Genomic DNA, 16,592 nt, shown 5'->3' on the forward strand with positions numbered 1-16,592 from the left:
TATGGCTTATACTGAATCATTTATTAAAGTAGCTACAGGTCATAAACAGCATTAAAGGGACACGAAACACAAACTTTTTCCTTCATGATTCAGATAGAACATGCAATTTTATATGATTTTCCAATTTACTTCTATTATCAATTTTCTTATACTTTGTTGAAAAAAATACCTAGGAAGGCGCAGGAGCAGGGGAGCTAGCTGCTGATTGGTGGCTACACATATATGCCTCATGTCATTGGCTTACTGATGTGTTCAGCTAGCTCCCAGTAGTGCTTTGCTGCTCCTTCAACAAAGCAAAATTTATAATAGAAGTCAACTGGAATGTTTTTTAAAAATGTAGGCTCTATGTGAATCATGCAACATCAAATAAATAATAATCGATTATAAAAATAGTTGTCAACAAATCTCATAATCAATTAGTTGGGTGTGTGCACAGCACCAGCTGCTCCACTACAGTGAGCTTATGCACGTGGTATTGTGTTTTATGGTTATGCCCTTAGCTTAAAGGACGTCTACAGATGTTTTACTTTTTCAGTACACTATAAGTTTACAACTTCTCCTGGCTTATGTGCAACCCAGAAATAATAGGAGTCATCATTTGGATTATTTATATTAAATCAGGTGATTTAGGACTATACTTTGTATGATATAGTGCCAAGCTTGTTATTTACACCTAGCCCTAGATCGATGGGAGTTGTTTGAATTGATGTGCACTATTATTAGCTCATTGCACAATTATTAGCTGATTGCTTGCTATTGCTGATTGTATGTACTGTATAGATAAATCTGTAAGGTTTTGTCCTATTATTGATATATAATCCTTAGCGCTTTTTTTATTTTTTATTGAGGTAATGGTTTGGCATACAAACAAGGAATTGCAGCAATATGCAACAAAATGTTGAAATTGCTTATAGCACGATACATCGTATGAGTTACATATTAGTTGCATATGTTGTAAACATTGGTTTCTATTCACTTGGTATAAGACAAATAATACAGGCAATTGCTGCAAGAAGAAAAAGGGAAAAAAAGAAACCATTCAGCAACAAGCCGATAAAAATGTTTAAACCTTCATATCTTTCTAAGAGACCACATTTGGGCCTCCAATCAAATGAAATACCTAACAATAGCTGAAGGTTGCATTTATTGTAGGAGACCACTTGTGGGTCACTTTATCTAGACCTCAGGTTTTAATTTTAATATAGAGTCTGTAGCGAGGCCTTCAAACTGGCACAATGGCTCAGTTTTGGGCGCTATCATGATCTTAGTAGTTGCAAAGAAGGCAACTAAGAAATTATTTTAAGATTATAGACTCAGCTGGCGAGTAATGCTGATCAATACTGAGCTAAATAGGGTAGGTATAATCAAACACTATGATAATATGTGAAAGTAAATACTAAGGGAGTTGCTGAGGTTGCGGTATAGGCAAGAGAAACCGCAGATGTAGTCTCCCTAATCTAGGAGGCTCATTATATTGGGGGGGGGGGGGAGTGGTGAGTTAAGTGCAGTGGGCAGAGAGGGTTTACTAGAGCTAGTTTACTTAAGGATGCTGAATTCCTCTGCACCTCTTGTCTATCTCGTGATGGCTTATGGTATAATCAAAATATACACTTCTAGTCGAACTATGAGTTACCTTGGCATCCTATCATATAAAGCTCCAGACAGATAGTAAATTTAGAGGTTGTGGGTCAGGGTTAGTATTGAGGGTCTGAAATAAACCTAGCTAAAATTAGCAGGTAGCTGGGAAAGCTTACTATTGTAGAAGTGGGTTCTCGTGTGCAGTGGGTTTATATAGGATTTATATCGATATATATTATCATGCTAGGATATAAATAATCTAAAGAGTAGATAAGGGGTCACCTCCAGGCTTAAAGCTTGAGGATAGTAGAAGAGTAGTACCAGAACAACTAGAAGCAATTACATCAAAATGAACAAGGCTCCAATGTGCATACACACAAGCAGCCAACAATGATACCATGGTTAAATCCCCTGACAGTCTAGCAACATTGCTTTGTAACTGCTGTGTAATATTTATTTAAGGATAGTCCCGTTACAACTCCTCATTTATGAATAGCACAGGCCTGCTTCACTAATTATGCATATCACAAGCAAGTAAACCGCTGTACACACACATATATACTAAGCCCAATTTTAAGAAGAGGCCTGTAAGAGTATTTCACTCTCTCAACAGTGAAACATAGTAAAGTAGACATTAGCCATAGTGGTTATCTCAAACATTAGATCCCAGGAACAGTAGTGGGTTTAAAACTTCAGGTCGTCATGTAAAGTTCCTAATAATAAAATGGCAACATAGTAGGTCTCTGTAGGTTGTTTTTGAGAAACGTTTTACTCCACAAACATTGAAGTGTTGTGAGCGACGTTTTAAATAGGTATGGGTCTGCTATAGTCATGTATAATAGTTCCCATGGGGTAGGCTGGGTGTCAGCTCCAAGGTAGTCCGGGATGCCATCGGGGTCCCATCCTCTCAAAAGTGGTGCGATTGCGTAGAGATATACATGCACTTGTAATGGAGCTAGTAAGGTGTGCTCTGAAGCGTAGAAGAGAACATGTGGGTTCGCTGCTGATGTAGAGGGATGTGTGATGTGCAGTCTTAGGTTTCCACAGCTATGGTCATGTTTCTGAGTGGGGATCTCTTGTAGATTATAGTCAGCATGCTCCCATCCATTCAGCATGTCTGATCTGAGTGCTTCAGATGTGATTGCACTAGCTGGATGCATAGTTTTTAGGCTTTTGATAGTATTCTCTGCTCTTTTAGCCGTCACTTCTTCATGTGACTTCTCCGCAGCACTAACCTCCCGATCTTCTGTAGATATCCTAAAGGCAGGGCGTAAGCGCCCCAGAGCGCCACCCCCAGCCTCGGTTTAACTGGGCTCAGTTAAATCGGGTTGCTGGAAGTGGTAAGTGCTACTCCTGTTAGGCGTTGCGTACAGCTTGTCTGCTAAGGCAGCGTGATGACTCTCGAGCAGGCATCGTAGCTCCTCAAGGAAGTAGGAAGAAATCTCCATGTTAAGGGCTTAATAGAAAGCGTTGAGGAGCGATTTATTTTCAGCTTCCCTTAGGCTAGATAGTTGACTGGAGGTCTGCGGATAGAATATATTATTCTCAAAATGGCGGCTCCCACCCTGTGAAGTTAGTGAGGCAGTTTTGCTCTTCGATGTGTTGTTACATCCAAAGTCTTACCGGAATAATCCCAGCCACACTACATGTAATCCCTCAAGTACAAAGCGTTGGCTCAGTTTTATGGTCACCCAATTCGCATCATCACTATAGGATAGGGTGGTATTGTAGAATCAGTCTCTCCGACTCCTTAAAAGCTCATAATGGTAATATAGCAGTTCTTGGGTCTTTTCACACAAATGTTGCTCAAAAAGTTGTTGTAATTTGTGAAATTACCCCTAATTTAGGATCCTGAAGCTGGGAGATGCATGAGACACGTCCGACCAGTTCGGTAGTTGGCTCTGCCCCCCCCCCCCCTTTTTTAAATTTTTTAAAAAAAATAATTGTAATATGTACCAAACTCAACCTCTATAAGTATATATCTGTTATTTTAAGAGCGGACTAGATATTTTTTGCCTAACCTTGTAGATGGTTATTTGCCATTGCATATAGATAGTCAAGAGATATTTTATGTTAGAATGAAGTCCAGGCTTACTTTGCTAAAAGGCCACTTGTATTAGTGGAGAGTTAGCAAAGATAAATATCCCACCTTGGTGAAATTTGCAAACCCCTACTTATGCATCTCAAGCACCTCAACACTATCTGAGCACCTCTTCTCTGGTGAAGGCAAAATAGCTTGCAAAATAATTGGCCAATTAATGGATTGCGACAATAATCGTTAGTTGCAAATAATGAAAGAGAAAAATTTGGGGTTTTATGTCCCTTTAAATACTAAATACATGCTAGATAGAATGATGCATGCAAAGCAATGATTATTCAGATAATATGCAGATTTTAAATTATATTAGCTATTGAATAAACAACTGTAAAGTTTTAGTGCCTAGTAAAGCAATGCGCACCACAATGTTGTAACCTAGGTTTGGTTCTCTGCTAAGGCCAATTATAGACCTCAATAAATGGGTCAATAGAGTGTGACTGCGTGGGATTTAGCAGTGTTAAAGGGCCATTATAGTAAAAAAAAAATGTACATGCTGTAATTCGCACTATAATGTGCCCCCCCCCTGCAAATGGGTTAAACACATAGTTAAAGTACAGCTCAGGACCTGCAGAGCAATGCTTTCCCTAAGCAAAAACTGCAGATGGATCCAATCGGCAGCTCTAATCACAATACTCAGCTGTGGGACTAGCGCTGCTAATTGGAACACCAGCAGTTTGTGCTTAAGACGAGCAGTGCTCTGTGATTCCCAAACAGTACTTTAACTATGTGCTAAAATGAAATGCTCTTACAAATTAAAAGATGTAACTTAAGCACTACAGTCCTCAGAATGTCCATCATGCTTGCAATGAAAGGAACAGTAAACACAAGTTTCCTGCAGTTTTGCAACAAACTTACATACTGGGTGACTTTGAACTGCACTGTTGAAATGTTTACTGCAATTGATTTTCAAAAGACAAATTTGACTCACTACTTGCCTTATATGGAGGAGCCAATCCAGGCTTGTTACTAGAGGAGACACGGCTAGCCACAGTCATTATATTAGCAAAATATTCATTGTTTTGCAGTTCTTCTCATATAGTCTCTGCTGAAGCCAGTTGTAGACAGAGAAGTGACAAGGTTAGGCTTGTGAAGTCTGCCTTGAACACTATCAGTTCTCAGAACCGGAAGTTTTATTTTCAGACAAGAAAGGGAGGCAGAAAGATACATTAGTTTTTCACTAAACATAATTAAACATTTTATGTTACACTCTCAGTGTGTTAGTCCGTTTTAATTACGTCATTATTTACAACTGGTTACATTAAAAAAAGGCATCATTGTTAAATTCAAAATTAAAGGGACATTATACACATTTTTTCTTTGCATAAATGTTTTGTAGATGATCTATTTATAAAGCCCATAAAGTTTTTTTTTTTTTTTTTTTTTTTAAATGTATAGTTTTGCTTATTTTTAAATAACATTGCTCTGGTTTTCAGACTCCTAACCAAGCCCCAAAGGTTTATGTGAATACCGTCAGACACCTTCTCCAGCTTGCTCCTGTTTGTGTAAAGGGTCTTTTCATATGCAAAAGAAGGGGGAGGGGTCTTATTTGCCACTTGCAGTGGGCTTTCCAACTGCCTTTTCATCACAGCTAAACTGAGAGCTTCTAAGTAAGCTTTTAAACATTTTTATACTGGATTTTTATATCAGTATCTGTGCATCTTATTCTTTATAGTAGTGTCTATTACATGCAGTTATATGAAAATGTATACTGTCCCTTTAAACATTCATAATTCAAGTAGAGCATGCAGTTGTAAACAACTATCCAGTTTACTTATCTTACTAAATTTGTATTGTTCTCTTGGTATCCTTTGTTAAAGAGTAAACCTCGGTAGGTTAGAGGTCTGCATGTGCCTTTAGCATTCCATAGCAGTGGTGTTTACAACTATGTATAGCATTGCTATTAACATTGTTGCAAAACACTGCTGCCAGATTAGGGTTACCACCCTTTGCCCAGCTATTTCCTGGACACTTTTTGAAGGGGTGTGGCTTAGGTTGTGGTATGTGGGTGTGGCCTCATATGTGAACATTACACAAATAAAAAATAGATAGAACAGGTAGACGGACCATGAGGTAAACTGGAAGATATTATTAGACAAAATAAATCACCAGATCATTTTCTTTTCTAGTTTTAAACAGTTTTGTAAAGGTATGAGGAGTTTAAAATATAACTCTAGCATTACTAAATAGCTTCTACCCTACACTAATATTTAATATCAGTGTACATTAACCAGCATTGTTACTTATCTGTGGAGTTTGGCTTTCCCTTTTGCAGCTGCACTATAATAATGTTGGGTGTAACTCTCACAGTGCAGTGTGACAGAGAGCATCTGACTGTTTGATGGCTATTGGAGAACGCAGCTGTCAGTCATTACTCCAACTCAATCACATCACTGTTGTCATGGTTCCCTTGCAGGCTTCTTTGCAAGTAAGTTAGAAAACCTCCTGCCTCATTGCTGCTAAGTTAATGGGACATGAACTACAAATTGTTTTGTGATTTAGATAGAGCGTACAAACAATTTTAAACGGCTTTCCAATATACTAATTTGTTTAGTTCTCTTGGTATCCTTTGTTGGAACGCATGCCTAGATAGGCTCAGGAGCTGGGAGCTAGCTGCTGATTGGTAGCTGCACATGCTTCTTGTCATTGGCTTACCAATGTGTTCAGCTAGCTCCCAGTACTGCATTGCTGCTCCAAGAGAATGAAGAAAAATTGATATTAGTAAATTTAAAAGTTGTGTAAAAATATATGCTCTGTCTGAATCATGAAAGAAAAAAATTGTTTCATTCCCTTTAATTTCTTCTCTGTGTTGCATTATAGTAGAATGTATGCACAGCACACTGCAGGAGAGGAGCTTGATCAGCAGTAATGTTTGTGAGAGGGTGCTGGTGTGTGTGTATATATGTATGTATGTATGTATGTATGTATATGTGTGTGTATAATATGTGTGTGTGTGTGTATATACAGGGAGTGCAGAATTATTAGGCAAATGAGTATTTTGACCACATCATCCTCTTTATGCATGTTGTCTTACTCCAAGCTGTATAGGCTCGAAAGCCTACTACCAATTAAGCATATTACGTGATGTGCATCTCTGTAATTAGAAGGGGTGTGTTCTAATGACATCAACACCCTATATCAGGTGTGCATAATTATTAGGCAACTTCCTTTCCTTTGGCAAAATGGGTCAAAAGAAGGACTTGACAGGCTCAGAAAAGTAAAAAATAGTGAGATATCTTGCAGAGGGATGCAGCACTCTTAAAATTGCAAAGCTTCTGAAGCGTGATCATTGAACAATCAAGCGTTTCATTCAAAATAGTCAACAGGGTCGCAAGAAGCGTGTGGAAAAACCAAGGCGCAAAATAACTGCCCATGAACTGAGAAAAGTCAAGCGTGCAGCTGCCAAGATGCCACTTGCCACCAGTTTGGCCATATTTCAGAGCTGCAACATCACTGGAGTGCCCAAAAGCACAAGGTGTGCAATACTCAGAGACATGGCCAAGGTAAGAAAGGCTGAAAGAAAACCACCACTGAACAAGACACACAAGCTGAAACGTCAAGACTGGGCCAAGAAATATCTCAAGACTGATTTTTCTAAGGTTTTATGGACTGATGAAATGAGAGTGAGTCTTGATGGGCCAGATGGATGGGCCCGTGGCTGGATTGGTAAAGGGCAGAGAGCTCCAGTCCGACTCAGACGCCAGCAAGGTGGAGGTGGAGTACTGGTTTGGGCTGGTATCATCAAAGATGAGCTTGTGGGGCCTTTTCGGGTTGAGGATGGAGTCAAGCTCAACTCCCAGTCCTACTGCCAGTTTCTGGAAGACACCTTCTTCAAGCAGTGGTACAGGAAGAAGTCTGCATCCTTCAAGAAAAACATGATTTTCATGCAGGACAATGCTCCATCACACGCGTCCAAGTACTCCACAGCGTGGCTGGCAAGAAAGGGTATAAAAGAAGAAAATCTAATTACATGGCCTCCTTGTTCACCTGATCTGAACCCCATTGAGAACCTGTGGTCCATCATCAAATGTGAGATTTACAAGGAGGGAAAACAGTACACCTCTCTGAACAGTGTCTGGGAGGCTGTGGTTGCTGCTGCACGCAATGTTGATGGTGAACAGATCAAAACACTGACAGAATCCATGGATGGCAGGCTTTTGAGTGTCCTTGCAAAGAAAGGTGGCTATATTGGTCACTGATTTGTTTTTGTTTTGTTTTTGAATGTCAGAAATGTATATTTGTGAATGTTGAGATGTTATATTGGTTTCACTGGTAAAAATAAATAATTGAAATGGGTATATATTTGTTTTTTTGTTAAGTTGCCTAATAATTATGCACAGTAATAGTCACCTGCACACACAGATATCCCCCTAAAATAGCTATAACTAAAAACAAACTAAAAACTACTTCCAAAACTATTCAGCTTTGATATTAATGAGTTTTTTGGGTTCATTGAGAACATGGCTGTTGTTCAATAATAAAATTAATCCTCAAAAATACAACTTGCCTAATAATTCTGCACTCCCTGTGTGTGTGTGTGTGTGTGTGTGTGTGTATATATATATGTGTGTGTGTGTGTGTATGTATATATATATATATATATATACGCACACACACACACAAGACTTGTACACTCCTGAGCTCACTCAGAATTACTCTTTGAAAAAAATTAAAAGTGTAAAGGTGTTTAAAATGTCATACTCTATCCAATCCATTTAAGTTTTATTCTGATTTTGCTGACCCATTAATTGTCATCTTCTGCGTTTTGCTTGTGCAAAGATCCATGAACATTCTTGCAAAACTTCCTGATAATCCGGCAATACACCTCTTTGTATAGTTTATCATTTATTTAACTAGATTTTCATGTTCTATGTTTTACTAATGCTGACAGCTTGGAATAAGATCTTTAGAGAGAAATCCTGAGTTGGTCCTTGATTTCACCAACCAGTGGCTTCCAGACGAGTATTAACCTGTTAGTTTTGCAACTAATGGATATACATTGTAAAGTACAATGAGCAGATGCAATGCATGATAATGCTGGTTTATTAGTAACCATGGGAGTAAAGATATAGAGGGCAGGTGAATCGAGCTGGAGCTGAGTCATTACTTTTTTTTTTTAATGAAAATCAATGTGCACGTGTAACTTTCATTACAAATTATTTATGTTTAACTAAATTGGTACACTATTTTAGGTTAATGGAATAGATACAATTATTAGTAAATTGAAGATTGTTCTCGAACAAAAGTCCATTTTATAATTTGTGTAGTCTGGCAAAGGGGGTATGGGGATATACTGGGCAATCCTTTGGGGCATCTGTAATCTTAAAAAAAGGTTAAGAGTCCCCAAGGCAGAACATGCTGTCATCTGAGATGTCATCGCAGAAAATGCAGCATGTCTGCAGAAAGAATGGGACAGATGAGGGAACAGTTAGCAATTTTGCTTTGCAGCGCTGCTCCACAACAGGCTGTTCTCTTCAAATAGTGCTTTGCTCTGGCTGCATTGTGTACATCTTCCTTAACACAGTGCAGCCACAGCGAAGCACTATTTGAAGAGAACCGTCAAATAAGCAGTAGCACGACAAAGCAGCAGCGCATTGATTGATGACGGTCTGTCTCTTTTTAACTGCTCCAATATAATATATAAAAAAAATGTTTGTTTTTTTCTCCAGTTAATCAGTATATTGCAATTGAGCTGGTGCTTTAGTATAACTGCCTAATTTTAAATTTGTATTTAATTTCAAAATGGCATGCAGAAACATTTTAACTAAAGAAATGTCATTGCAGAAAGTGAAAAAAAAGTTCTGCCTCTGGGGTTTCAGTTAAAGGGACACTGAAACCATATTTTTTCTTTAACGATATCCGATACAGCACGCAATTTTAAGCAACTTTATAATTTACTCCTATTATCAATTTTTCATTGTTCTCTTGCTATCTTTATTTAAAAAGCAGGAATGTGATGCATAAGAGCTGGCCCATTTTTGGTTGAGAACCTGGGTTATGCTTGCTTATTGGTGGGTAAATGTCAGCCTCCAATAAGCAAGCGCTATCCATGGTGCTGAACCTAAAATGGGCTGGCTGCTAAGATTTACATTCATGATTTCCAAATAAAGATAGCAAGAGAATGAAGAAAAATTGATAATAGGAGTAAATTGAAAAGTTGCTTAAAATTGCGTGCTGTATCTGAATCGTGAAAGAAAAAATGTGTGTTCAGTGTCCCTTTAAATAAAATGTTATATTCTGTTGGTTAAAGTTGTTAATGCCAGACCTGGTGCTTATACAAGGTGATCCTTGCATTGTGACAGATGTCCTTAAAGCATGTCAGACCTCTCCATATTTTACTTAACAGGCCCCGCAGAATTAAAAAAAACAAAAAAACACCACTGTTGAGAAAACTAAATTTATTGAATACAGACATGATTATGATGGTGGAATTTTTTTGGAGGCTGGGCTTAAAGGGGTATGAAACCCTTACATATTCTTTTGTGATTAATACAGAGCATGCAATTTAAAAAAAATATCCAATTCTTTTATCAAATTTGCTTGTTTCCCATGGTGTTGTTTGTTGAACAGATACCTTGGTAGGTAGCATCTAGAGCACTACATGGCAGGAAATAGCCTTGTGCTCTTGCAAATGGATAACATTCTTGCAAAACTGCTGCAGACATCTACGCTTACGTCCCTGCTTTTCAACAAAAGATGCCAAGAGACTGAAGAAAATTTGAAAATCATAAATTAGAAAGTTATTTAAAATTGTATAATTTATCTAAATCATGAAAGCAACATTTTTTTTGTTTCATATCCCTTGAAACGTATTTAGAGGTGATTGTGAGCCGGTGGGTCTTAACTTGGACCTTATGTAATCATACCGGTGGAAGGGTTTTAAACCTGCTTAAATCAATGAAATGATAACATTCACTTGGTTATAAGACGCTTTCCATCATGTTTGACCCACTTTTTATATAATTTCCCATTTTGATTTACACTTTCTAAGTCGCTTTTGAGATTTTGAAGTAACTTAACTGATATAAGCAAGCCACATCTACATGTGATCAGTTTTTGAGGGGTGGGGGTGCCAAATATCTTTGCTTGGGAAACCATAAAGCAATGAATTGGCCCTGGTTGATGACATTTTTGAATACTGTTTAATAAAGTTATTGAAACAATTGGCTTAATCACATAAATAACACAACCTTTGCATTAAACAAACTTAATATGAAACCCACAATATTTCTGCAACCTTTAATGCAGTTACTTGCTGAATTTAACTGATGTAAAGTAAATAAATGCATTTCTTTGGGTATTCTTCCAGTTAATTAGTGCTTTAGTTGTACGGCCTCAAAACCTTAAAGGGACAGTAAAATAAAAATGTAACTTTCAGGATTTGGAGCGTAAAGCGTATAGTTTTAAACTACTTTCTAATCCTTGATTGATAGGTAGGCTCAGGAGCAGCAATGTGAAATGTAAATATTGCCTAAATAACATAAGGTATTGTTGTTTACACTTGGTCCCATCCCCTCTCCAAACTGTCCCATTTTACAGGTGCAAATAATCCAAAATCCAAACTATTCTAAAATCCAAACCTTTTCCGGTCCCAAGCAGTTTGGATAAAGGGTTTTCTACCTGTATTAGATCTATTCAATCTTTAACAAACAATTTGCTTTTGCTTTTTTGCAGGTTGACAATAATTTTGGATATTTTCCAAAAGATCTACTGGACATTAGAAAAGTACACATTAAAGATGAACTAGAACTTCCAACAGATGTAAGTTAATTTTATTACATTTTTATTATTTTTATATGATGTTTTTATTTTTTGTAACTTTTATTAAGTTATTTAATAAATAAACGGTTTGTGAGCAAACAACATAAATGGGGAATTAGTGCGATGTCTAAAGATAACTAAAGGACAGAAGGGATCTCAATATAGCAAATGTGTAGATTATATGAAAATCATATTTTATTGATTCTAGGAATGACATACAATACCATGGTAACATTTGGAAAGTTACCTAAAGGGATATAATAGTCACTAAGAAACATATGCTGCATTTATTAATTTGTGAAGCATACAAATACAAAAATAGTCTGTTCTCTTTGTTCAAAAGTGGCTTTGAAATGTGTGTTAATATAGAAATGTATTTTTTTGACAGCAGATATGAATTGTTGGCCCAACAAGTCTTCCAAATTGTCTAAGTGTAAGTTTATTTAGTTTGTTTGTCAGGCACTCTTAGGGTTAGATTGCGGGAGCCCGATAATTTAGTGCTTCACTTGTAAACGAGCAAATTTGTCCGTTTGCGAGAGCGAGATAATTAACCAGCCATTACAAGTGGCTGGTTATTTCTACCGCAAGCTTGCGGTAGCAATTAGCACTTATACAATTAACCAGAGATCTCTGGTTAATTTTATAAATCTGCCCCAAATGCCCCCAAAATACTGTCTAGTGTATTGTATTACAAACAAATACAAGCTAGACAAAAATGTATCTATTTGTTCATCCAGTTATGATTATTTCTCTACAAGAAGCGAAGGCTTCAAATTTACATTTCTTTTACACTATTCAGTAACGACCCGGCAATGCCCTTGTCAATTAATTGATTTTTGTGTCATTCAGCCAATAAGTAAACTTTCATGTGACAACACTGAAGAAATTACACTTTGCTACAATGTAAAGTAGTGAGTGTACAGCCTGTATAAGAGTTTAAATTTGCTGTCCCCTCGAAATATCTCGACACACAGCCATTAATGTCTAAACTGTTGATAACAAAAGTGAGTACACCCCTAAGTGGATATGTCCAAATTGGGCCCAATTAGCCATTTTCCCTCCCCGGTGTCATGTGACTCTTTAGTGTTACAAGGTCTCAGGTGTGAATGGGGAGCAGGTGTGTTAAATTTGGTGTTATCGCTCTCACACTCTCTCATACTGGTCACTGGAAGTTCAACATGTCACCTCATGGCAAAGAACTCTGGAAAAAAAAGAAGTGTTGCTCTACAAAAAGATGGCCTAGGCTATAAGAAGATTGCCAAGACCCTGAAACTGAGCTGCAGCACAGTGGGCAAGACCATACAGCTGTTTTACAGGACAGGTTCCTCTCCGAACAAGCCTCGCCATGGTCGACCAAAGAAGTTGAGTTCACATGCTAAGCGTCATATCCAGAGGTTGTCTTTGGGAAATAAACGTATGAGTGCTGCCAGCATTGCTGCAGAGGTTGAAGGGGTGGGGGGTCAGCCTGTCAGTGCTCAGACCATTTGCTGTACACTGCATCAAATAAGTCTGCATGGCTGTGGTCCCAGAAGGAAGCCTCTTCTAAAGATGATGCACAAGAAAGCCTGCAAACAGTTTGCTGAAGACAAGCAGACTAAGGACATGGATTACTGGAACCATGTCCTGTGGTCCGATGAGACCAAGATAAACTTATTTGGTTCAGATAGTGTCAAGCGTGTGTGGCGGCAGCCAAGCGAGGCGTACAAAGACAAGTGTGTCTTGCCTACAAGCATGGTGGTGGGAGTGTTGTGGTCTGGGCCTGCATGAGTGCTGCTGGCACTGGGGAGCTACAGTTCATTGAGGGAACCATGAATGCCAACATGTACTGTGGCATACTGAAGCAGAGCATGATCCCCCTCCCTTCGGAAACTGGGCTGCGGGGCAGTATTTCAACATGATAATGACCCCAAACACACCTCCAAGACGACCACTGCCTTGCTAAAGAAGCTGAGGGTAAAGGTGATGGACTGGCCAAGCATGTCTCCAGACCTAAACCCTATTGAGCATCTGTGGGGCATCCTCAAACAGAAGGTGGGGGAGCAAAAGGTCTCCACCAGCTCCGTGATGTTGTCATGGAGGAGTGGAAGAGTACTCCAGTGGCAACCTGTGAAGCTCTGGTGAACTCCATGCCAAAGAGGGTTAAGGCAATGCTGGAAAATAATGGTGGCCTCACAAAATATTGACACTTTGGGCCCAATTTGGACATTTCCACTTAGGGGTGTACTCACTTTTAATGGCTGTGTGTGGAGTTATTTTGCGGGGACAGCAAATTTACACTGTTATACAGGCTGTACACTCACTACTTTACATTGTAGCAAGTGTAATTTCTTCAGTGTTGTCACATGAAAAGATATAATAAAATATTTACAAAAATGTGAGGGGTGCACTCACTTTTGTGAGATACTATATAGTGATGAACTGAGTGAGTTGAGGGGTGACACCCCTATTAATGTTTACCATAAACTTCTTAACCTACGTAGGAAACAAATAGACTACCACCTTCATGCAGTCTTCTTATCTGGGTACCACAGAAAGAAATATATTCCCAGGGGATTTAGGGTAAAAAACATACCCACCCTTGGAAGAAATAATATAGAATTCTGCAGAAGGTGGTGCTCTGTATTAAATAAATGTTCTTATGATCTCATCTTATTGGTGATAGAAGAGGTTACTAGGCTGTAAAATAAAAACAAAGCTGAGACTGAGATCATTAAACAAAACAGTGTGCACATCCTCTTAGAGGATAAGAGTCCGGAATGGGTGACCAAATTGGACAGTATAGTCAACAAATATCGTAATGATTTGCCTTCAAAAACAAAAAGCTTAACAGTGTAGAGACTGACTACATGGAGAAGCGTGTATACAAGTGGCTGTATGGTAAAGATGACATTACATACAACAGACAGCGCAGAAATCTGCGCCCTAGAAACGCACTGAGTGTAGTGGACAGCAGTGGAGGTGAATCTTCAGGCTCTGAAAATGTCATTGCTAGCCAATCAAATATTGAAACCTCTGAACAAACACAATCTTTTTTAGGGGTGGCAACCCGCTCAGCGGCAAAACCCCTACCTATCCCCACTGTAAGAAGAGAACAAAGGGAAGAAAGATTAGAAGGGGGGGCCACAAAAAAACAGCAAAGAAAAAATAGATATCACATTTAATTTGAGCAGTAGACATCTCAGTGAAGCAGAATTGTCTTTACTGAATCGAGGTCTATCTTTTATACCGACACCTAAAACTGACTCTTTCAACATGCTAGTTGATATACATAAATTACAAAGACAGCTTAAACTTAGGGACCATTTTAGGAATGACATCTACACCCCTGTTCTTTTTAAAAAAAGATCTACGTTTGAACCCACTAACACACATAATTGTATTAGGGGTTACACGAGAGTGTTAAGCCGTGACATCAAAAATATGCCACAGCAGAAGGTACATTCCAACATAACCAAAGCAGAATCACAAGCACTTATGGATTTGAAGAATGACACATCCATCCTCATCTGCCCTGCTGATAAGGGCGGATCGGTAGTCATCCTTGATTATGCAGATTATAGGAAAGAAGCACTCAGACAACTGGGTGATAGCAATACTTATAAAAAGTTACCTAATAATCCTACTGTAATATACAAAAGGGCTGTTGATAAATTTCTTCAAAATGGCTATGAGGCAGGCATACTTAGTGAACAGGAACTCATGTTCCTTACCACTGATTATCCTAAGGTACCAGTACTATACTTACTCCCGAAGGTGCACAAAACCTTGGTGAACCCACCTGGCAGACCCATTGTGTCTGCCAGGGGGTCGATACTGTCCAATCTGGCCATCTACATCGACTCACACCTTCAAGAAGTTGTTAAACACACTGATGCTTATCTGAAGGATTCTCCAGACATGATTCAAGTTCTCAAAAGATATGTTGACTTACAGAGTGATGACATACTCGTTACCATGGATGTTGACAGCCTTTACACGGTTATACCTCATATTGAGGGAGTGGGGGCTGTCAGATCCATGGTGACAGGGAATGTGTTCTACAATGGACCACCTATAGAATTTCTTTGTGAGATGTTGACATACTGTCTGGAGAAAAACTATTTCAGATTCGAATGTGACTATTTTTTACAGATTGCTGGTACGGCCATGGGGTCAAATGTGGCACCCACTTATGCAAACCTCTATATGGCGTGGTACGAGCGTGAACAGATGCAGCCATTTGATAACACCAATATTAAGTACTACACACGGTACATAGATGATGTATTCTTGGTGTGGAGAGGTGGTGATTCAGCATTGCTTGAGTTGGTGTCACATTTGAACTCCATGGCCAGTCCTATTAGGTTTAAATTGGAATACAGCGTAGAATCTGTACATTTTTTGGATCTCACCATATCAAAAATTGATGCAAAGGGTGTAATTCGATTTGGCACTTCCCTATACACAAAGCCAACAGACCGCAATTCCCTGTTGGATGCGAAGAGCTTTCACCCTTTGCACCAAAAGAAGGGGATTCTTACCTCACAACTCACTCGGGTCATCAGGAACAACAGTGAGTTACCTATGATGCAACAACAACTTAAAGAGATGAACGATAAACTGGTAGAGAGGGGCTATGCCAGGGAGATGATAGCCAAGACACAAGAAGACCTCATGGATCCCATTAAAGCTGGAATGATGAAACATGGAACTAAGTTGAACTCTGGGCAAATTAATATGGTCACCACATACACGCCAACCTGTAAACATCTCACTAAGGCAGTCCGGAGACATTGGCCTGTGGTAGGCACTGATCCTACGTTACCTTTCGAGAGGGTCCCTGCCCCAAGAATAGCATACCGAAGAACGAGCACTTTGAGGGATATACTGGTTAAATCAGACCCTGTGAAACACTATAAAAAAGACACCTGGTTGAAGACAACCAAGATGGGTTGTTTCCCATGTGGAGGATGTGTTACTTGTAATGGTATTCTTAGGGGTTATACCTTCCAGCATCCACATAACAACTACAGGTTCGACATCAGACATCGCCTAACATGCACTAGCACATATGTAATGTATATGGTGATCTGTCCATGTTCCAGAGTATATATCGGTAAAACCGTAACAACTTTCCGCGAACGCATGGCGAACCATCGGTGTGCGATACGTGAGGCTC

At 38.9% G+C, this 16,592-nt stretch overlaps 1 protein-coding gene across 3 annotated transcripts in view; it reads left to right on the top strand.

The window, feature by feature from the left end:
* MIA3 (MIA SH3 domain ER export factor 3) overlaps nt 1-16,592 on the top strand; it is a 220,057-nt gene that overhangs the window by 5,498 nt on the left and 197,967 nt on the right. For all 3 annotated transcript variants that reach the window (XM_053712522.1, XM_053712523.1, XM_053712521.1), the window contains exon 3: nt 11,348-11,434. In XM_053712522.1, coding sequence (XP_053568497.1) covers nt 11,348-11,434 — 87 coding nt within the window. The remainder of the gene's footprint in view (nt 1-11,347; nt 11,435-16,592) is intronic.

Source organism: Bombina bombina, chromosome 4, assembly GCF_027579735.1.
Source record: "Bombina bombina isolate aBomBom1 chromosome 4, aBomBom1.pri, whole genome shotgun sequence".
Taxonomy (NCBI): Eukaryota; Metazoa; Chordata; class Amphibia; order Anura; family Bombinatoridae; genus Bombina; species Bombina bombina.